General features: G+C 42.9%; 1 protein-coding gene across 2 annotated transcripts in view; it reads right to left on the bottom strand.

Moving 5' to 3' along the window:
- The window catches only part of psda (pleckstrin and Sec7 domain containing a), a 38,473-nt gene that overhangs the window by 14,913 nt on the left and 1,339 nt on the right, over positions 1-22,221 (bottom strand). Inside the window, exons 3-11 of one of the 2 annotated variants that reach the window (XM_018662178.2) lie at positions 20,477-20,754; positions 20,120-20,394; positions 19,527-19,764; positions 19,187-19,446; positions 4,173-4,370; positions 4,015-4,095; positions 3,538-3,650; positions 3,291-3,349; positions 2,580-2,669 (exon numbers count right to left, since the gene is read on the bottom strand). In XM_018662178.2, coding sequence (XP_018517694.1) covers positions 2,580-2,669; positions 3,291-3,349; positions 3,538-3,650; positions 4,015-4,095; positions 4,173-4,370; positions 19,187-19,446; positions 19,527-19,764; positions 20,120-20,394; positions 20,477-20,754 — 1,592 coding nt within the window. The remainder of the gene's footprint in view (positions 1-2,579; positions 2,670-3,290; positions 3,350-3,537; positions 3,651-4,014; positions 4,096-4,172; positions 4,371-19,186; positions 19,447-19,526; positions 19,765-20,119; positions 20,395-20,476; positions 20,755-22,221) is intronic. The other variant, XM_018662180.2, reaches the window with a different exon arrangement.

Here is a 22,221-nt window from a genome sequence, read left to right as displayed (position 1 = left end):
TCTCTCAGCTGCAGCAGCCAATCAGAGCGTGGGGATCGGAGCTTCAGCCCGCCCCCTGCTCTCCTCAGAGCTGTCAATCATGGAGGATTCACAGAGCTGAATGTAAATGCAGAGCGGAGACGTTCAGCAGAGAAAAGACTAAAAATATTAAAAACAGGATGAAAACATCGACATCACGGCTTCTGATCAGATCAATACACATTAATCAATAACTAAATATATTGACACTGCTTTAGTTTCAGTGTTTACTGCATTTAAAACACATTTATTGTGTTTAAATATATCTGATTTAACTCATACTGAAGTGGATATTTTATTTGCTCTAATACTTGGAGACCAAGCACACATCCCCATGGCAACAGCACTCCCCAATGTCAGGGGCCTCCCCCAGCAGGAAGACAAACCCAGTCCACCACCAAGCCTGCTCAGAAACATCTGGAGGAACACGACAAAGAGCCCGGGGTGTAGACCTGGACTCCTGATCTGATCCAGCATCTGATTGAGGCCCCTAACACCGGGGAGTGCTGTAGGACTGATCCTAAAACCAGGAAGTCAGTTAGCATGTTAGCATGTTAGCTCTTCCTGTTGTCAGTGTGTTTCTGGTTAAATGTCTGAAATAAGGTCTGTGGTTTTAACACAAGCTCCAGACATTTTCAGGTTTGATTCTCCGACATAAAATGGGTCAGTAAATCCCCCACTCCTGATGTTTGAAGCTTTTACGTGTCTTAAAAAAGGCGGTTGCTAACGAGTGTCTAAATGAGACTACAGAGGTTGTCGGGGACGTTAACATGAAAACCCATCTACTCACCAGTCCACCTTTACAGCCTCGTTGTGTTTCTACTCACGCTCTTTCAAACTCTCACTAACTTTCTAAGAAGAAAGGCTTTTGTAGAAGAGCTCAGAGCTAAATGAAATGACCAGTTGGAAGCTTAGTGGTGGAGTGACGTCATGTGACCGTGGTGTAGTTGGTTTATAGCCTAACATTAGCTTCTTACTTCTGGAGATTGGATTTAGGCTTCAAACATCTTTATGTGACAAAGTTTATATATAATTTGTTTTAACACACACTTTAATAATTAGCATTTGAAATATTGTATATATGTTTTGACAACATTATTTTTCTTTTAATATTTCATGTGTATATTTTTACACTCTGACATATATTTAATATTCTCCCTCTGGTTGTTTTGTTTCATTATGTGTCTGTTCCTCTTGTTCTTGTTTCTCGTCACATGTTCAGGTAGAGAAATTATTTTCTGCCTCCTCATTGGCTGTTTGATTTGCTGCTGCAGTGACCTGATTTCCTTCAGCGATCGATAACGTTCAAATCAAATAAGATGATAAGATTCAAATAGAAGTGAGAGAAACGAAAAACTCTGGAACAATGAAACGAGATGGAAGTGAAAACTGAGGAAAAGAGAAATGAATCAGTGTTTCAGCGATGCACAACAGACTGACACACACTGTGTGTGTGTGTGTGTGTGTGTGTGTGTATTCAGACTAATACATGTTGGCAAATGAGAAATGATTCATCAGGTGAGTTAAAGACTCTCAGAGGACACAGCTCTGTGATTACTAATGCACACACACACACACACACACACACACACACACACACACACACACATACACATACACACACACACACACACACACACACACACACACATACACACACATACAGTCCATTTTGTTAATGTGTTCTCACAGACAGCCTGAGCAGAAACATCTCTATATCTCTCTACCAGACTCCATAGAGAAAAACAGCGATTTAACCAGGAGCTGCTGGAATACCACTGCCTCCATCTGTTAGTGTGTCTGTGTTACTGTGTGGTACTTTTACTTCAGTAAAGTATCTGATTACTTCTTCCATCACTGAAAGTCACACAGTGACTTTTTACAATAAAGTCTTCAGAAGATAAAAAACAGAATGAAAAGAAAAAGAAGCATTATTTTGGAATGAAACTCTGAGAACAGGAGCAGAGTGTTTACTCTCCTCTCTCAGTATAATTCATATTTTTCAGTTATAAATATTCTGCATTCACTGTTTTTTTTTCTCCCTCTCAGTCAGAGTCAGAGCTGCTGCCCACACACTCACTGCTCCACCGTCAACCATCAGCCATCAAACCAGAGACAAGCTGAAGGCCACACACACACACACACACACACACACACACACACACACACACATTAACACAGAGAGGAGATGATGATGATGATGATGATGATGGAGGTGAAGAGGTGACGCAGATTCATGTTGATCGCTCAGAGGCTGAGATGGAAAAACTGAGATGGAAATAAGAGAGTGGGAGAACGAGAGACTGACACACACACACACACACACACACACACACACACACACACACACAGTATACAACGACACAGTCACAACACAAACACACACTCGTTTTACCCGGGAGTCATGAGAAGTGAAATTAATGCATCTCTCTTATTCTTTTCTTTTCCCAGTCTGACAATCACAAGCCAAGGATCCCTGTGTGTGTTTGTGTAACTGTGGTTTTAGTTGTGTAAGAGTGAGTGTGTGTGTGTGTGTGTGTGTGTGTGTGTGTTAGTCATACCTTTAGCAGATCTTTGGGGAAGTCTTTTCCATCGTTGAGACCTTCCAGGTTGGAGATGAACTGACTGCAGGACATCCTCTTCCCCACGTTCTGCACACACACACCACACACACACACACACACACACACACACAATTGTTAATAAAATAATACAATTTTAGTTAATGTGATAATAGTCTACCTTTTAGACTATTTTGTAAACAAGAGTGCAGATCCTTTCAGTTTAACCAGAAACATCTCTATATATCTCTACCAGACTCCATTAGACAAAAACAGGGATTTAACCAGGAGCTGCTGGAATACCACTGCCTCCATCTGTTAGTGTGTCTGTGTTACTGTGAGACTTTCAGTGGTGGAAGAAGTAATCAGATACTTTACTGAAGTAAAAGTACCACACAGTAGCACACACACACACTAGCTGTCTCTGTAGGAATCCTGTCTTAATGTCGTCAGACACATATAATAACAATCTGAGTCTTAAAACGTCCTGAAGGACAGAAACAGATGAATGAACAGACGTGATCCTGAGCAGGACAGTGAACGCAGCACAGTTCATTTGTGACAAACTGCTGCTTCATTCGACCAAATAAGGAGTTCCTGTTGAGAGGGAAACTTCTCCCTCCTCCTCGTCTGCAGGCGAAGCAGCTGCCTGAGTCTGTGATCAGGTAAAACTACAACAGGTCTCATTAAATATAAAAACATCAGACTCACGTTTCCATGAAGGTCAGTGTTCAGCAGCATGACAGCACAGGTCAGAGTGTGGACGCTGTCTGAGAGGGAGACAGGTGAGAGACAGGTGAGAGACAATGGCATCACACAATGTTAAAATCAGGACAGACAGGTGAACAGACAGACAGGTGAACAGTACAGACAGGTAAACAGACAGACAGGTGAACAGACAGACAGGTGAACAGACAGACAGGTGAACAGACAGACAGGTGAACAGACAGACAGGTACCTTCAGTATTCAGGCTCTCAGGGTTACACTGTCTGTATCTCCTGGAGAAGTGAGCGAGGACTCTCTCTCTCTCCTGAGTTTCTCCCATCAGAGCAAACTGTCTCAGAAACGTCCTGAACAAACACAGGTGAGCTCGTTAGTGACAAGCTCGTTAGGTCACCAACAGCTAATTAACTCAACATTTCCTGAATTGATCTTTCACATTAAAAGCCTCCCACTGGCTGTAATGTCACATCTGCCCCCTTTCCTGACTTTTACTGTGAAACATCTGTAGGAGGAACAGGTTCATTTAATCCATTAATTAAAATGAAAACTCATTCAATAATTATCGATTCATTGATTCAGTAGCAGTAATTCTTTCATACAGAAATGTAAAAACACCTGCAGTTTGTAGCCATGAAAATGAATTCATAACAATGGTGTTTTTCTTTTCTATTCTCAGTAGAAAAGAATCAGAACAAGTAGAAGAGGACTGACCTGAGCGCCTGGTCGATGGTCAGACCAGTGAAGTTAAAGTTACTGAGATATTCCTCCGCCACCATCTGACTGAACTCATTACTGCAGACAGACAGACAGACAGAGTTAAATGAAGACAGTGGACTCAGACAGGAAGTGGATGGTGTGAAGACACTGACTTCTTTCCGAGGTGTCGGGCGACGTCAGACTTCCTGAAGCCGTCCAGGTTGTAGAGGCGTTTGGCGAGGCGTTTGGCGGCCTGCAGGTCGGCCTTGGTGCCGTTGGCCAGCGCTTCGTCGCTGCCGCCGAGCGCCAGACGCTCGGCCACGTCGGCCTGCGGGTACAGCAGCTCGGGAGGGCGGTTCACCGGACGCTCCCTGACAACACAACAACACAGACACACACAGGGCGTTACTCCACACACACTCTCACATCCTTATTTCTTGTTCTGCCGAAGGTCAAAATGATTGGTTCCTGTTCAGCGTTCCTCCTGTGAACTGAAGCAGAACTGCAGAAGCTCTCTGTCTCTTTGTAGTAATGTGTAGTTGTTCTGTGTCTCTTTGCAGCTGTGTTCTGTGTCTTTGGAGTCGTCTGCTGTCGTATTTTGTCTCTGGTGTTTCATACAGACAACAACAACCACGACAACAACAACAACAACGATGACAACGACAACAACAACAACAACAACAACGATGACAACGACAAACAACAACAAACAACAACAACAACAACAACAACAATGACGACGACGACAACAACGACAACAACAACAACAACAACAACAACACCACTAACAGACAGCAGAAGCTGATTTCAGACTTTGGGTTTTTCTGTCACTGAAATCCACTTCAGCTCAGAGACCAAGAACAGGACCAGAGACCAGTGAGACATGAATGAATGAATGAATGAGAGAAAGTGTGTGTGTGTGTGTGTGTGTGTGTGTGTGTGTGTGTGTTCATGTCAAAGACAGATGACCTGAGGTTAAACAGAGCAGCACTGACAACACAAACAGAGAAAACCAGGTTCATGTTTTAAGCTCAAGAACAAACTGACTAATTCAGACGTTTTCCTCAGCATCAGCAGTAACTCAGTGACTGTTTGTTTCCATGGTTACAGAGCAAACAGGAAGTGCTGACAGCTCGTGGTACCCCAGTGGTACAAACTCAAAATGCATCCTGCACTAACTGCAAAACCTGCCAGAAACATCTCTATATATATCTCTACCAGACTCCATAGAGAAAAACAGGGATTTAACCAGGAGCTGCTGGAATACCACTGCCTCCATCTGTTAGTGTGTCTGTGTTACTGTGTGGACTTTCAGTGGTGGAAGAAGTAATCAGATACTTTACTGAAGTAAAAGTACCACACAGTAACAGAAACTAAGTGACAGTGGTGTTCCAACAGCTCCTGTGTTCTGCTCGGTAAAACTCCTGTTTTTGTCAATGGAGTCTGGTATTACACGGCTCTTGATCAATGCTGCATCAGTTCTGAAGATATTTGTACCTATCAATCACTTACAGGTTAAAAATACCAGAGCTCTGCTTGAACACCTTTAATATCTAATGTAAAGCTCTGAACAAATACACTTCCCTTGTTGAACTGGACAGCCTCTCCACATTCTTATACACATCTAATAAACAAATAAACAACTGGATCAACCTGTCCTCGATGCAAATGATCACATGCAGCCAAACATGGAAAATACAGCTGCTTCATCATGTAAACTGCATATATTTTCATATTTATCATTTGTTTCTCTGTAAACATGTTGTAGCAGTAGATGTGGTTCTGTTTCCTCTCCAGCCTCAGTCTGCAGTCTATTTATAACTGGAGTGTTTCTCTCTCTGTTTGCTGCTGCATCGACCAGCGTCCCCTCAGGGATCAATACAGTTTCATTTACTCTCACTTCGCCTGAGCCGAGGAGAATTATTTTTAATTCAACGCACCTATCTGTTGGTGAAACGTGTCCGTTCTCCATCAGACGTCCTTCATCGCAGCCTCTGTTTAAATAACTGACTTCTTCAAAGAGAAAAGACTGGACTATGAAGAGGAAATGAAGTCAGAGTTGTGAATGAGAGTCAGAAAGTGGGAAGTGGTTGAACCACAGTGTGGACTGGATCTACTTCCCCTCATGACCTCCAACTTCCCCTCAGAGGATCAGACTCGATCAGCTGTTTCAGATCATAAATCACTGACGTACAAATATAAATATGTGATGACAGATTATTTCATACTATTTTCTTGTTATTATTAAAGAGTCAGATCCTTTTAGTTTGACCAGAATCATCACTATATATGAGCACCAGACTCCATAGAGAAAAACAGGGATTTAACCAGGAGCTGCTGGAATACCACTGCCTCCATCTGTTAGTGTGTCTGTGTTACTGTGTGGTACTTTTACTTCAAGTAAAGTATCTGATTACTTCTTCCACCACTGAAAGTCACACAGTAACACAGACACACTAACAGATGGAGGCAGTGGTATTCCAGCAGCTCCTGGTTAAATCCCTGTTTTTGTCAGTGGAGTCTGGTACTGATGTATAGAGATGATCCTAGCAGGTTTCTTTAGGTCGCAAAAACCATCAAAAGCTACAATGAAGCTGGCTCTCATGAGGAGGAGCAGGAGTTTCCGCTGCTGCAGAGGAAAAGTTCATTAGAGTTAAATCACTAATTAGCAGCACCTCAGATCAGAGCCTCAGAGTTCAGCTGAATCAGAATTGAACTCCTGCAAAGAAACAGCTGCTGAGGGATTTAAGAACTTTACCATTTTTTATCCTGTGTTTCTAATGTCCATTTTTTTTCTTTAGTGAAGCTGCAGTGAATGTTTCCTCTTCGAGCTGCAGATCGACAGACACCAGATAATCTGGTTCCACAGTGAGTTTCTGTTGCTGTTCTGACAGATGATGAGTGAACTGTTTGAATGACATGTGACTGAGTGACTGGTTCACCAGGACCTGACCCTGGAACTACACTGTGTATCCTGAGCAACAGGTTCTCTGACTTCACAGTGAATATATTTGTATGAATAACGCTAAATAATAAAATGTTGGAACTAATGCTGTGTTCCAGTTGTACTCAGAAGTCAGAATTTCGGAGTTCCTAGTCACCTGAATGCCCCGAGGTTGGATTTCCAACTGGGAAAGTCAGAGCAACCCCGACATAAGAATTCAAGATGGCTGCTCCTCACATCAATAGTTGTGAACACACACACAGAGTGATCACATTCAGAAGAATCAGATCAACAACCTGAAGACGCCTCTAACTGCGACTGTTGCTGGTGCAGAGGAATAAAAATCCAGTGATGTCTTTAAATGTCTCATATTCACTTTACAACAGCAGGAAACCTACAAAGAATGAAGCTGGAGGTAACTTTAATAATTATTTCTGCAGAATCGTCCAACACTGATGTTCTGTCTGGTGTTAGATTTCCTGTCAGCGCCTCCTAGAGGCTGCAGAGCTCATTACAGCCCCAACCTAAAGATGATTTATCTTAGAGTCTGACATTGTAAAGTCTGTCCTGAGAGTGGCGCTACAGGAAACTAAGGGGTTCATCCTCTGGAGAGGAGGAAGGAGATCAAATATCTGAACTGGTCTGAGGTTTTAAATCACTTTGAACAACAACAAGTGACCAACAACCCGGCAGATTAAACAAAGGAGACTGATGCAGCAACATGTGACTGACAGAAACATGAAGGAGTTCTGCAGCGCTCACACTGGAAAACAAAGTCAAATAAAACCCATTCAAACACCATGAACACACGAACGGGAGCCAGAGGCCGAGTGTTTCAGCGGTGTGTTCGTAGTATTTCCTGGTGTGTAGACGAGAGAGAACAGAGCGAGTGCGGATGTTTCTGTCGGCGAGTCCTTCCTCCACCAACACAACCCATTCATCGAAGGACAGAAATAACCAGCAGCCGGGGAACTTCACTCAGCAGGACGCCAGGAAATGCTTGTTTTTTTCTTTTTTACCCAGCAGCCACCAGGGCCAATCCACCTCTGACTGCAGCAGCTACATCCACTGAGTTACCAGCTGAGTTACTGGAGAACATCCGCCAAGATAAACCCTGTGATTCTGCACAAAATAAAGCTGAATAACTACGACTGCACAGACTTTAGAAGTTATCTCTGCAGTAAAGAACGTAAACATTTTTCCTCACTCTTCCAAGAACAATATTCAGGTTTTAAAGTGCACATATTCCTTCTATAAACCAGGAAACTCCCTCATCATCAGCACCTTTCAGCTGTCAGCAGAGGCCACACCTGAGTGCTGACACGTCTGTCTGGTTTTCTGTCCGTTTACTGAGAAACCACAATGAAAATCTCGTGCACTTTCTTTTCTAACAGGTGATGAAGGCTTCTCCTTCCCAGTCGGCTGATCTGTATCAAAACTGTCACAAAGAAAAATAATAAAATGCCACTTCCTGCTGTTCATCACATCTCTGTCCTACAGCCGTTACCTCATGTTGACCAAAGTGCTTTACACAGAGAAGAAATGATGTCAAATAAAACAAGAAAATCACAGCCATAAATAGAGGATATAAGTCAACTCTGTCAACACCTGAAACTTTAAACCAGCTTCATGTTTTATTACATTTGACCGAGTTAGTTCTGGTTCCACAAACACCCTGAAGAACTTTACCTGAAACACCTAATCCTGTCGTTCACCTACCTGTGCTGCCTCTCTCTGTACTAATTACTGATTGGTTTATAAACGAGTGACTGTCTGACGTCATCCTCTCAGAAAATAACTCATCTCCTCCTCATGTGCTAACACAGCTACCTGGATAAAATCAAATGTTCACCTGGACTCAAGGATGAACTTCTGAATAACTGGTTAATAAATATATGATTCCTTTAAACTAAAAAAAAAAAAAAACAACTTACAGTTGAGAAATTTCATCAGGTCACCTCAAAACCAGTGTATGAATATCCCTCCTGAAACAAATGTTGAGGCCTGGAAATATGATTTGCAAGAAGAATCGCTGGCTGATGAGAACATATGTTTGAAAACGTGAGGTCACAGTGAACTTTGACCTTCGACCACCAAAATCTAACCATCATGACACAGAAAATCATGACCTAGAAGAAGAGAAACTTTCTGGAGTTTATGCTGTGGATGGATAAATGAAAACAAAGTTGATCCTGTTGCAAACACAACTGATCTGAGGATTCACCTGCTGCTGACACACAGGTGAGGCAGCGGACGAACCAGAAACCAGTGCAGCAACGTCACCTGTGCAACCTACTCTGACTGAACACCTGTCCCCACACTCATCCTCAGGACGACCAGCCATAAGACAGACAGACAGACTGCAGCTGTACGACAGCCACGGTGAAATACAGACGAGGTTTGTGAAACTTTACCTCTGTAGAACCTTCAGATACGGTCGGACCGACCCAATCATGCTGTGATACGCATTAACATGTTCCTCCCAGACCAGATACCAAGAGACTGATAACATGTTAAATCCAGGTGGAGATGGAACAAAAGTCTGATCCCCAACCCTAGAGGGGAGAAAAATGAAGCCATATCCAGACACCTGGCCAGACACCCCTGTCTCTGAGCTGAGATTGGTTCAATCCACCGGGCGTCTCACCTGGAGAGAGAAAGGCTTAAAGCAGTGAGTCACTGACCAGCAGACGGAGACAGAAAGTCAGAGAGAAAACACCAGAGCAAAACGAGAGTCTGAGATCAAAAGACAGAACGAGAAAATGAAAGACAGGAGAAGAGAAAAAAGGAGGAACAAATATAGAGAAAGACAGAAGGAAAAGAGTAAGAGGCAGACAGACTGTTATTTTCCAGGGTGTGTCAGTCTGCTCTCATTCATCCAGACTGAAACCACAACAACCAAACCAGCAACACACTGCACACAGACTGTCACACAACTCCAACACAACCCGTCACATCAGCTCATTCTGTTGGTCCCGTTTTAAAGGATCAGTCCGGAGGTTTTCTGTTTGTTCTTACTGTGAACAGACTCAGATCAACTGTGTGTTCATCCATCTCCAAACTTATTGGTTCCCACTGTAAAAACACCTCACAGAAATATAGTTCAACACATTTACTGGGGACTATTTTCAGCAGCGGAGTAATACACATCAAACTGACTCGGACACCACAGTCCCATCTCAGATCAGGTGATAAATTTAAAATGATGACTGAACAACATTATGACAGAATTCCTACAGAGACAGAGCTTTTTGAGTCAGATCCTTTTAGTTTAACCAGAAGTTAAGCAGCTGACAAAACAGCCTCAGATTTACATTTGTCTAATGGTTAGGAACCCTTCAAAGTCAACGCGTTTTATCCATCGTGACCTCCTGAGAGGTTCTGAAGCTCTGTAACATCACATCACTCCTGTCTTTACTTCTGACAGAACAGAGTTATAAACGAGGTCTATAGAAGGATCTGATACTGTCCTGTCCTCCTGTAGAACCAACTACATAGTATTTCTGTTTGCTAGCAGCACCTCTCAACTTAACATCTGTGAATTCTTTAGGAGATCACTGTCAACCTTGTCTAATGCCACAGCATGATACACAGATCTCACATTACTGCTACATCAACATGACTTTGATTTAACTCTTTGATATCCAGTCTGTGTTTTGTAAGAAAGCATGAAATGCTCCTTAGAAGGTGATAAACAGAGTTCAGCTCTCACATGTTCCACTCGGGCCTCGCTGCGAAACAAGTGCTTGATCTATAATGGATGCTCAGTAGGAAAGTTAAAACAGCAAACTTCCTCCAAACTCCTGAGGAGATCCTCTGCCTGCAGGGACTTTAATTCAGCAGAAACGTCTGGACTCACTAAAAAACACAGGAAGGTTCATTATGAATTCTGTTTGAAGTGATGCAGAGCGAAGCCTCGGAGCAGAGCAGAGTTACTGCTGAGTCAGATCACACAGCTAAAACTGTACCAAACCCAGAAACACATCAGGTCCTCCTCTGTCCAGAGGTCAGCCTGAGGGTCATCAGGTTGGTATCACAGGTCATCTAATAAAGGTCAGATCTGGGTAAATCAGAGTTGGATTAATTACACATCTGAGTGTACAGAAATGATCGGTTGTGGTGGAGTTCCCCAGGGCTCTATTCTCGGGCCCCTAGCTCAGATTACAAACACAAATAAACAACATATCTCTACATCACTATGCAGATGACACACTGGTTTATATGCATCAAATAATTTAGGGGATGGATGAACCAAAATGTCCTCCAGGTAAAGAATAAGATCAAATAAATGTTTCTGAAACCAAAGATTAAAAGTTAGAGATCAGCTTTAGTCACCACCATTAAAGACCACAAACAAAGCCAGATATCTTGGTGTAGTCATAGATTCAGACCTGCGTTTTAATCCAGATTGAGATGAAATCAGATGCCGATCACTTTAGGTACATATCAAGAATTAAAGGAACTCTGCTCCAACTCAGTTCTTTTAAACTTATCTATTCGCCCAGATTCGCAACATGAGTGAAACGTGAGCCCCGTGTAGACAGCTGGACTGTTTAAACAGTAGATTGACTGTAGAGAGGCAGACAGGCCAGAGAGAGGGGTGTCAGACCTGCAATAAAGTTCCTCAGCTGGAACTGAAACTGGGTCGTTGTGGTTGTGTGGTGTGAGTCTGAACCATTGTGCTGTCAGGACACCATGTAACAGCACAGGTTTATTGATATGGACCAGAGGGAAAATATTTATATTTTGTCATCAAATATAAAGGAAATCAGCCAGTTGTTTTTGTAACATGAAAGAATAAAACATGGAAAATGTTCAAAAAACATATAAACTCTGAGGGAATATTTTATTTCTGACCTCCTGACCTAGAACTTAAGTTAAAGAGTCATCCTGAAGTACAGTTAGTCATTTTCTACTACATTAAACTATTCTGCAATTTAAAACACAAAAAGGTAAATGAAACAGAGAGCAAATAAAATGTGGGCTGATGTGTTTTGGTTCCATATTTTGAAGGTTTCAGAGCCTCTGAAACAACATTTAGACCACCGTGGGAAACCCAGGCTCGTGGACCAGTTTCAGGTTTCTGCAGGTTTTACACAAGCCGAGAGAAAATCAGAAGGAGATGCTGAGATAATGGAGGTAGAAAACAGCCCCCCCCCTTCCTCTCCACATGCTGTAAATAAATCACCCTGACATGTTTTTATTGATTAATATTTTTGAGTCCACAGATGCCATCTGATACGAACAGATCTGCAGGTTCTTCTGAATCACAGAATAAAAACATCAGCATTTAAAAAAATATTTCACTGAGTTGCATCACTGAACCAAAAAATGTGTTGTTTGTTTCTAAAACTGATAAACAGAAAATGCAAGTTAAAGTCTCCCTGCCTGAGAAACAGTCACCATCTTTCAATCTCCAAACTCCATGACAACTGAACAAACTCCATCTGCTGATGAAGGCCAAGAGATGTGGCTGAAAGCTCCTGAAAAACCACGTGAATGGAGCTTATGAAAAGGACTTTCAATCAGATATGTTTTCTTCAAACTATGAGGACGTTTGCCTGAAGAACTTTAACCAGTGATGAACAACATGACAGAACAGTGAAACCCATTTCCCTCAGGACTGTCCCACTGTGTTTAACAATAATCACAGCTAATTTAACTGATCAATCAATGTGACCTGGACCCACAGATGGACGCCTGAACTCGCCCAGGGGCCCGATGGGTCAGGGGCCTCTGTATGAAGAGACAGGAACTGTCCCAAAGAGACACAAACAGCCACCTCCAAGTTTTTGTTAAAATCAACACAATGAGTCGCAGAGACTCGTTTAATGTCGTAACTAATGTTAAAGAGTCTGACGAGAAAACGTCTTCAAGACCTTTAAAACCTTTTCTCTCTTTGATGGAGCTGAACTGAAGACCTGCAGATCCTCAGGACACTCACCTGTACACAGCAGGGTAGGGCGGGGCGTACAGGTACCTGTCCTCCAGAGCCCCGCCCCCCCAGCACAGCAGGTAGCTTGCCATGACGACGTGGCCCCGCCCACTCTCACGCCCAGACTGTGATGTCAGCGGCGGGCCGACAGCAGCCGCCAATCAAACAACATCCACATCTGACCCGAGGGGAGAGTGAATGACATCATCAAAGCGTCAATCTGATGACATCATCACAACAGGACCATCGGCTGTGTTGGTGAAGTTGTCCGTCAGTGTGTTTGTGTCTCATCCAGACTCTCAGCAGCAGCGTCTCCTCCTCTAATCCGTCTGTTTTCAGTCCTCCTGCTTCGTCTGCTTGACTTTTCCTCTTCACTGCTCTGTCAGCTCCTTCCTCCTCCTCCTCCTCCTCCTCCTCGTGTTTCTTTCCTCCACACTTTAACAACCTCCCCGCCGGCTTTTCTCTCAACAACTTCACCCCCACAACTTTCTCTCTTTCTCTCCTCTCGGTCGGACCTTCTCCTCCCTCCCCTCTCGTCCATCAGCCGGGTTATTTTCCTCCACTGAGGGGAAGGAGGTATGTGTTTCCTCCCTGGTTTGACCCGGGACGCCCCTCCTCCTCCTCCTCCCCCCTCTGTCCTCTCCTTCCCCTCTTCCTCTCTTTGTCTCCTCTTACCTTCCTTTCACTCTATCGACCTTCCTGGAAGTTTGTATCTCAGCAGCTTTAATTTACAGTAAAGACGACAACGAAAACAACTTAAACAATAATAAACAGAAGAAAACAAGGAAACACAACGTGAATTAAATCATGACTTTGTAAATTATAAACAAGTGAACTAATGTTTGAGAACCTGCTTAGAACCTAGAAAACTTAAACTATATCTGTATTTGACCAGTGTTAAATATGATTTCATTCATTTTTTCATCTGTAATTCAGCTGTTTTTAGTATCTCTCTTTGTTTTTATGGTCACGTTTCATCTTTTGGCATCACTGAAATTTAGTTCATGTTTGTTTTTTGTCTTTTGTTTATGTTTGAGGTAAAAGAGGAAAAAGAGAATTCCTTTTTTTTTTTATCATTTTCTCTAAAGAAATGATGTGGACAGTAAAGATAATGATTATTCTCATAGTTTTATTATCAGTGTGTAAATTAGTTAAATATCTCTTACAACAAAAAAACAACCAAAACAAAAAAAAAAACGCATTCACTAATTTGAAGATGAACAGCTGTAGGACTGATCCTAAAACCAGGAAGTCAGTTAGCATGTTAGCATGTTAGCTCTTCCTGTTGTCAGTGTGTTTCTGGTTAAATGTCTGAAATAAGGTCTGTGGTTTTAACACAAGCTCAAGACATTTTCAGGTTTGATTCTCCGACATAAAATGGGTCAGTAAATCCCCCACTCCTGATGTTTGAAGCTTTTACGTGTCTTAAAAAAGGCGGTTGCTAACGAGTGTCTAAATGAGACTACAGAGGTTGTCGGGGACGTTAACATGAAAACCCATCTACTCACCAGTCCACCTTTACAGCCTCGTTGTGTTTCTACTCACGCTCTTTCAAACTCTCACTAACTTTCTAAGAAGAAAGGCTTTTGTAGAAGAGCTCAGAGCTAAATGAAATGACCAGTTGGAAGCTTAGTGGTGGAGACGTTGACGTCATGTGACCGTGGTGTAGTTGGTTTATAGCCTAACATTAGCTTCTTACTTCAAACATCAGAACAGTGGTGTTCATCTGTGAAGATGATCTGATCAACTAAACCTGAAGGATCAGAAACTTTAGCTGCTCACTGTTTATTTTCTGGAATAATCCAAAACACTATGAAAAAATCCCATTGGCTTTTTGTGGAGGAACCAGGCTGATGCTAACTTCAGGTTGGACTACAGAAACACATCATCACTGCAGAGCTCTGTTACTTTCAAAAGAACCAGTGTTTCCTCTTTTTTAAACACGATAAACTAATATAATTAGTATATAATAGTTATGGTGATAACAGTGCTCAGACACTGCAGAAAAGTCTGTGTGCTTTACTTCCTAAACCAGCAGGCCACCAAATGAAAGCATGTCAGAGGTCAGAGGTCACAACACACAGACAACAGATGGAAAAGATCCACATGAATGATGAAGAGGAGGAGGGGGAGGATTCAGTTTATGTTCAGGGAGTGTCTCTAGTTTTCTGACAGGAGTGGGAGGTCTTTCTTTCCATCCCGTCTCTGAAACGCTGGCTGAATGAATCCATCTGGAATTTCCCTCCATAGCCTGATAAACTGTGTGTGTGTGTGTGTGTGTGTGTGTGTGTGTTGGGAGGAGTCTCATTAAAGTGCAGAAGAAGAAGCAGCTGCTGTAGTTTTTGGGTGTGATCCTGTTTTTCATTTCCAAGTTTGAATTCTCTAGAAACGGTCACTGCACTTCAGTCTGTTCTCCACTGGAAACAATAAAGTTTGTGTTTGAATCTGAATCGTGTCCACACCCAGTCGAGGGAGTGGAGCGAGGCCAAAGGGGAAAACAGTGAACTCCTCTGGACTGAAGCTCAGAAACAGCAGCAGAAAAGTTTCTGTTCAGAGTCTAAAAACACTCAGGAGCACGAAGAAGAAAACAGGAAACTCTTTTCTTAGTCTGACGGAGCTTCAGAGAAAACTGTGAATTCTTCAAACTGACAGTGTTCAGAACAACTGACAAGGAAGGAAGTTCACTCTGGTTAAATCCACTCTGTGAGAGAAAACTGTACCCACAGATAAAAGACAAACGTCCTGATCGATATATGAGGCACAGATCTGAATCTAAAGCTGTAACGATTAAAACGATCAAAAAATCCATCAGGAATTTTAATAATCAGTTAATAGTTTACATACGTTTTCTCTGTCGACAGTTTCAGATCCTCAAATGTTTTTCTTTGTCTTATATTAATGTAAACGGATTAATTTGGATCAAATGATCGAGAAAATAATCTGCAGATGATTCAGTAATTGAAACCAAAGCTCCACACAAACACAACTGAGGCTTTTACACACAATACAACACAGTTATCAATCAGATCAAATGTTCATAAAATACACAGAATATTTAGTGGAGGCACAAACGTAGCTTGTACGAATTCAAAAGGCTGAAAGAGCAAAGTGACGATGAACGTGTCGACGCGTCGACAGTGTCAGGCTGAGACGTGATCACAGCTCAGTGACCGTGAGTCCAGCAGCTGAAAACTTTGATTTCTATGACGCTCGAAGGCAGTTTGGATAAATTTGAACAGCGCCTCCTGCTGGTCGCTGAAGCCTGAAACAACAGTGAGACTCTCTCCAGCTTTAAACAAAGGCCTCCTGAGGTGAAGTGACATAAAGCTGTGGAGTAAATAATAAGATGCTGACTCATTGTTAAACACAGACTTTACAGGGTCTGTAATAGCAGAGCAGAGTTCAGCCGAACCAAACCCTCCATCACACAGCGACTGCAGCAGCACACTGACACTCTCCTCATGTGAACAGTGTCGAGAGGATGTGGAACCAAAACTGATCACCAAATATCACAGACCAGATCCAGATCCAGATCCAGAGGACCACAGAGAAACATGATGACAGTTGAGACGTCATCCTGAACCTTTGTTTCATCTCAAACTGTCCAAACTGTCCAGGACCAACGTCTGTTCAGAGGCCGATTTCTCAGTTTGACACCAACAGGTAAACCATTGAGTCAGAGACACGGAGTCACATCTCAGTCGGTAAATTCAGGATTAATGTCGTCAGTCTGAATCTAAATCTTCCTCTAAATGTTCACTTCACTATCGAGATAAACCCAAACAGCCCCTGAAGAATCAGCTGATCTGCAGGGGAGTAGCCATGGTCATGCTAATGCTAATGCTAATGCTAATGCTAAGTGAGTGCATAACGAGGACTGGGTTTACTGAGGGGAGTCACATGGAGTCTGTACGTAAACACAAGTAAACAAACGGCAACTGGACGCAACAAAGATGGTGTCACCTGTAACCATGGTAACTGTACACAAACATGGAGACAGACAGAGCCTTAAAATGCTTAGAGGACATCCTGTACATTAACAAAATAAAACTACACATTTTCATCAAAACACTGAAACTAGATCAAAACAAACCCTGTTCATAAAGTGGTTCTTTGGGTTCTGCAGTGGAACAGGTGTAAGGAACGATGTGTCGGCTCTGTGTGTTCAGACCTCAGCTGGTCATGTGACCTGCAGCCTCTCTTCCTGTCAGTGTCAGAACCAGGTGCTGAACTGTAACACTTCTTCTTCTTCTCTTTTTCTATTTTAAAACCTGACATCTCACGCTCCAGGAAGTTAATCTGCTGTAACCATGGTTACCGCTGCCCCCGGGGGCCGGCCCCGGGCCTGGCCGGGGTCCAGGTGTGATTGGCTGCCTGACAGGAAGGACCAGGTACGACGATAACAACAACACTATGACAGACAGGAAGCATCAGACAGAGCTGATCAAAGCTGCAGGTAGAGAAACATGAAACTCACTGAACATTAACAAACTGAATTAACATGAATGATTAATGCTGCATTTCATTTGTCTGAACACAAACAGAGCCACAGCAGTTTTTATTATGAGAGAGAGACCATGATGCTCTCTGTGATCACACTGTGTTTTAATGCAGCTCAATTCACAATAAAGTCAAAGTCACTACACACGAAGCTGCTTGATTCTAAAATCATTATTTTATCAGCAGCAGCCTGGGAACGACTGCTGGTTAAATGTCATTATTATTAGTAAGAAGAAGTTTTAGAAATGGTTTGTATTTATAGAATTTTCCTTAAAGTTCTAATTTTGACTTGAACTTGGTCGGTTTTACTATAAATGGATTAAAACATTAAATCATCAGATTAACAGATGGACTGAGTTTGGTTTTCCAGCCCTCTTCACTCACTTTAACTGAAACCTGCAGAACTTCACATTTAGTCTAAAACATCTGATACTCAGCTCTGTCCACAAACAAACATCTGCAGACAAACATCTGCAGACAAACATCTGCAGACAAACATCTGCAGAGGGCTTTTGAGTGAGAACAGTGTGTTGTTTGAGTTTTCAGTTGTAAAGGCCTGAAAGAGCTGACGGTCGTTAAATCTCTGCACACACACAAACAGCTGACGGCCACAGAAACAACCAAATTACAGTTAAAAATATCTGAAGAACGCTCCTCTGCTCAGACAGAAAACTTCTCAACAATGAGGAGCTCTCATCTTCTTTCCAACAGAGTGAAACTCTGTGGTTTTTATCAGCTTTTACAGAATCTGTCGTCAGAAAACTGCTGCTGAAAAAACGTGAAAAAGTTTTGGTTTGGTTTGGTTTGTCAGCGCGATGATTCCTGCCTCCATTTTCTCTCATAAAGAGCAGAAACAGCTTGAATAAATTCAAAATACAAGGTCACCGCCTTTACCCACCTACACAAGATGGTGTGTGTGTGTGTGTGTGTGTGTGTGTGTGTGTGTGTGAGTGTGAGGATTTGACTGAGCTGAACGCCCAGGCTGAGACAACACATGAGTTTAATTATAGTGTGTCTGACGTGTAGCTGAGCTGAACACACACACACACACACACACACACACACAATTCTACCTCTATACTTGTGGGGACCCTCACTGACATCCATCCCTCAGCTCTTAACCCTTTACCCACTGAACAAGCTGAAACACCTTCCTAACAATGAGACCAAATGTCGTCTCTTTCTAAACAAACCTTTCAAACCTGATGTTAACGAGGACCAAACCTCTCCACAGCGTCCTCAACTGGTCCTCACAAAGATAAAGACACACACACACACAGAGCAAAGTGAACATTAGCTGTAACCTCATCCTGTCTCTCTGGCTCCATCATGTGGCCGATCCATGTTACTGCAGCAGTTCTCAGTCCTGATCCAGTGTTCACTATTTACAGAAATTGATTGATTGTTTGTATCTGAAATGTGTTTTAAATAAAGTCTTGGCCCTAAAACAGTCACCGGTTTGACTGCAACTAATTAGAGCCATTCAATAACAACACCACTAGATGAATGAGTACAGCCTACAACTGATCCTAAAACCAGGAAGTCAGTTAGCATGTTAGCATGTTAGCTCTTCCTGTTGTCAGTGTGTTTCTGGTTAAATGTCTGAAATAAGGTCTGTGGTTTTAACACAAGCTCAAGACATTTTCAGGTTTTATTCTCCGACATAAAATCTGTCAGTAAATCTCTCCCGGCTGGTAATCCAACAGGATCAAGAAATACTTGAGGATCGGGAAATAAATTTCAGACAGAAGAGGTTATGGACAGTAAATTGTCCTGAGTCTGGACCTAAACCATCAGCTCTGACTCACCTGGGGCTGCTGTGGAGGGAGGGGGCAGAGGTTGCCTTTCGGAAGCCATCTTTGAGGATGGAGCGACGCCACGAATCTTTCTCTGATCTGGACCGGACTGGAGGGCCAGAGTCGTCTTTGGAGCCGCCTCGGAGCCCGGCTCCCGAGACACTGAGGGTGAGCTCGGAGCGAGACATCTCCGAGGAGGCGGCCGGGTCCGGACGGGCCAGCGGGGCGAAACTAAGCTCAATGATCTGCTTGGCGCTGTCACAGATCTGACTCTGAACACACAAACACAGCAATCTTACCTCCTGCAGACACAGGACACATCAACGTGATTCATCAGGTTATTTTCTCCTACCTGGATCTCAGGGGTGAGTGTCGGCAGGTCAAAGGTGAACACAGACGTGGATCCAGATGTCAGCAGGTCGACACTGTCCAGGCTGCTGTAGGAGGTGCCTTTGGCCCGATGAGACTCCATGATGCTTTCAAAATGGCGGCTAAAGGAGTCCAGGTTGCTATCGGAAGGTCGGCGGGGGCTGCCAACGGAGATCGGAGACTTGAGGCCACCGTGGGTGTCAGACAACGCCTCCAAAGGCCTAAGAAAGGAAACCAACACCAAACTGTAAAAATTCTGGTTCTAATGATGCACATCATGTCGTTGAACACATCGTGTAGCTGAGGATTATTTTCTGAACTACTTGAACAAATGTGGAAGTTATAATTGTCTGACAACATGATTATAGGATTCCCACAGAGAGAGAGCTTTATATTAAAGAGTCAGATCCTTTTAGTTTAACCAGAAACATCTCTATATATCATCAGGATCTTCTTCTTCACATACATTGTAGTGTTACTGAGCACGGATTAATTTCTGCCTTCAGCATGTTTTAATCTGTACTTGAATGCAACTGGTGGATTCAAATAAATCATGTAAAGCGTGCGTTCTCTCACCCCTTCAGCAGCAGACTGAACACCTCGTCCTCTTCTTTGGCAGCTCTCTGTCTCTGTTTGTCTCCCTGCATCCTGACACTGGCCCAGCTCACCACTCCTTCCTCCTCCTCCTCTTCCTCCTCCTCCTCCTCATCCCCCTCCTTCCCTCCACCTGTCCGGGGTTTCGGGGAGGTGCCAGCTGGGCTGAAGCTGGAGTTTCCCAGGACGCTGCGGTTACTGCCGAAGGCTGAGTCCGCCTCTGCCTCCTCTGCTGCCTCTGCCTCCGCCCGCATCACCTACAAAGCAATGATCAGTATTAATCAATCATGAACATAAAGATATTTTCAGATCAGATGAAACCAGATGTAACCAGGTCACCTCGTCCAGGTCGGTCTCCCTGTAGCAGCGCAGCGGAACAGCGTCCAGATCCGTTTCAGAGTATTTAATGGTCCGGCGGATGATGCCCGTCTTGGGGTTGGTGCCTCGGGGGCCAAGGGTCACCAGCTCCACCTCGATCTGCCGCACCTCGTGGTGCGACAACCTATGACCCTCGCTGTCCCGCCCCCTCCTCTGATTGGCTGGCTTCAGGTGGAGGGAGGAGGGAGGGGTGGGGCTGGGCGAGCCGCTGGTTGGTGGCGTTGTGGACGGGGCGTCTGCTGGAGGAAAGAAGTGTTTTAATGTTTATTGTGAGAAAGACAGGTCTGAAGTCTTAACAAGAGGTGCACCAAACCAAGTGAAGATAAAGCTGTATGCAGATGATACAGTTATATATTTGTGTATATATTGTCACCCCTTGTTTAAATCAGCTGACCTCTGTACTGCCTTTCACAGTTAGTTATCATTTTACCTTTTAAAAAACCTTAAATGTGCAAATTCAGTTTATTTCTGTCTCAAAACCAATTTTCCAGATATGAAACTTCAATGAGAAATTTCTATGAACTGTGTAGTTCACATAAAAAAGTAAATAAATCAATTTTTTAGCAATTTTAAACTGATAACTGAGGAAAAAAAGACTGAACTGTTTCCTTAGTTAAAGTTGCAGAATGTGAAAAATAAAAAAAGATTGTTTTTCATTTAAATGTCCGGTTGAGCTCAGGAATAAAAATATCAGATGATATTTTAGTTGTTGTTTGTGATTTGATGAGTGAAAGTGATTGTGTTGAATCAGCAGATGATATCGTCTCATATCTATCGCTGGCTCCTGAATCAAATCCAACTGAAATCATATTGTAGCAGACTTTGTGATCAGAACACTGAATCATCACTGAAGATGCCTGAAGTGATATATTAATATAATAACAACAATAAGATTACTATGTGGACTACAATCAGGCCACACATTTCCACAGCGAGCAGACACTAAGGACTTCAGACAATTAGACAGTTAGAAGAGATCCTGGTTCAATAGTGTCCAAGTGACTGAGTCAGAAAAACATGCTAAATAAAGAACAGGAAGTGAGTAGTGGTGTGTAGTAATACTTGTGCTCACACTGTGAGCCCCATTCTAGCTGATGTTAAGCTTCGGCTAATTGGCTTAGAAGAAGACTGGGAGCTCCTGAAGCTGCTTGTTTACTTCACTGAGTGAAGAAACAATACAAGACAAAAGACAGTTCCTCTAACCTGCTGAAAGGTAGAACTCAAATATACTGCTGTTCATATTAGCACCTGTTTACACTAATACTACTACTAGTATTAGTTCTGGTACTCCCAGCACTTCTACTGATGCTGCTGCTGTACTCCAAGTGTGAAGGTATGAAACTGTTTAGGAATAAAACTCTGATGAATTTGGTTCTTTTCACTAAAAAGTGAAGTGAAGTTAAAGTTGTCTAATTCAGAGTCACCTGTGACACCTGGACATTACCTGCTGCAATTAACAATGTCTGAAAACTAGTTAGCTCGCCAAACTTCTGGAAGCAGTACCTTTTGAAAAAATGATCCAGGGTCACTGTCTTGTATGAAATATAATAACCATGTATATAAAGTTAGCAGTGTTACATAACATCCAGTTTCAAATCCATTCAAATGAAATGAAAAAAACACAGAACAGCTGTGCAGTTTCTCCACGATGAGTTGGAGGAGTTTGATGAACACCTGGTAAAAGTCAAACACTGCGAGATCAGCTG

Source organism: Lates calcarifer, linkage group LG16_LG22 (genome assembly GCF_001640805.2).
Source record: "Lates calcarifer isolate ASB-BC8 linkage group LG16_LG22, TLL_Latcal_v3, whole genome shotgun sequence".
In the NCBI taxonomy this organism is placed as follows: Eukaryota; Metazoa; Chordata; class Actinopteri; family Centropomidae; genus Lates; species Lates calcarifer.
Note: the sequence above shows the minus strand (reverse complement) of the source record. Positions and strands in the feature narration are given on the sequence as shown.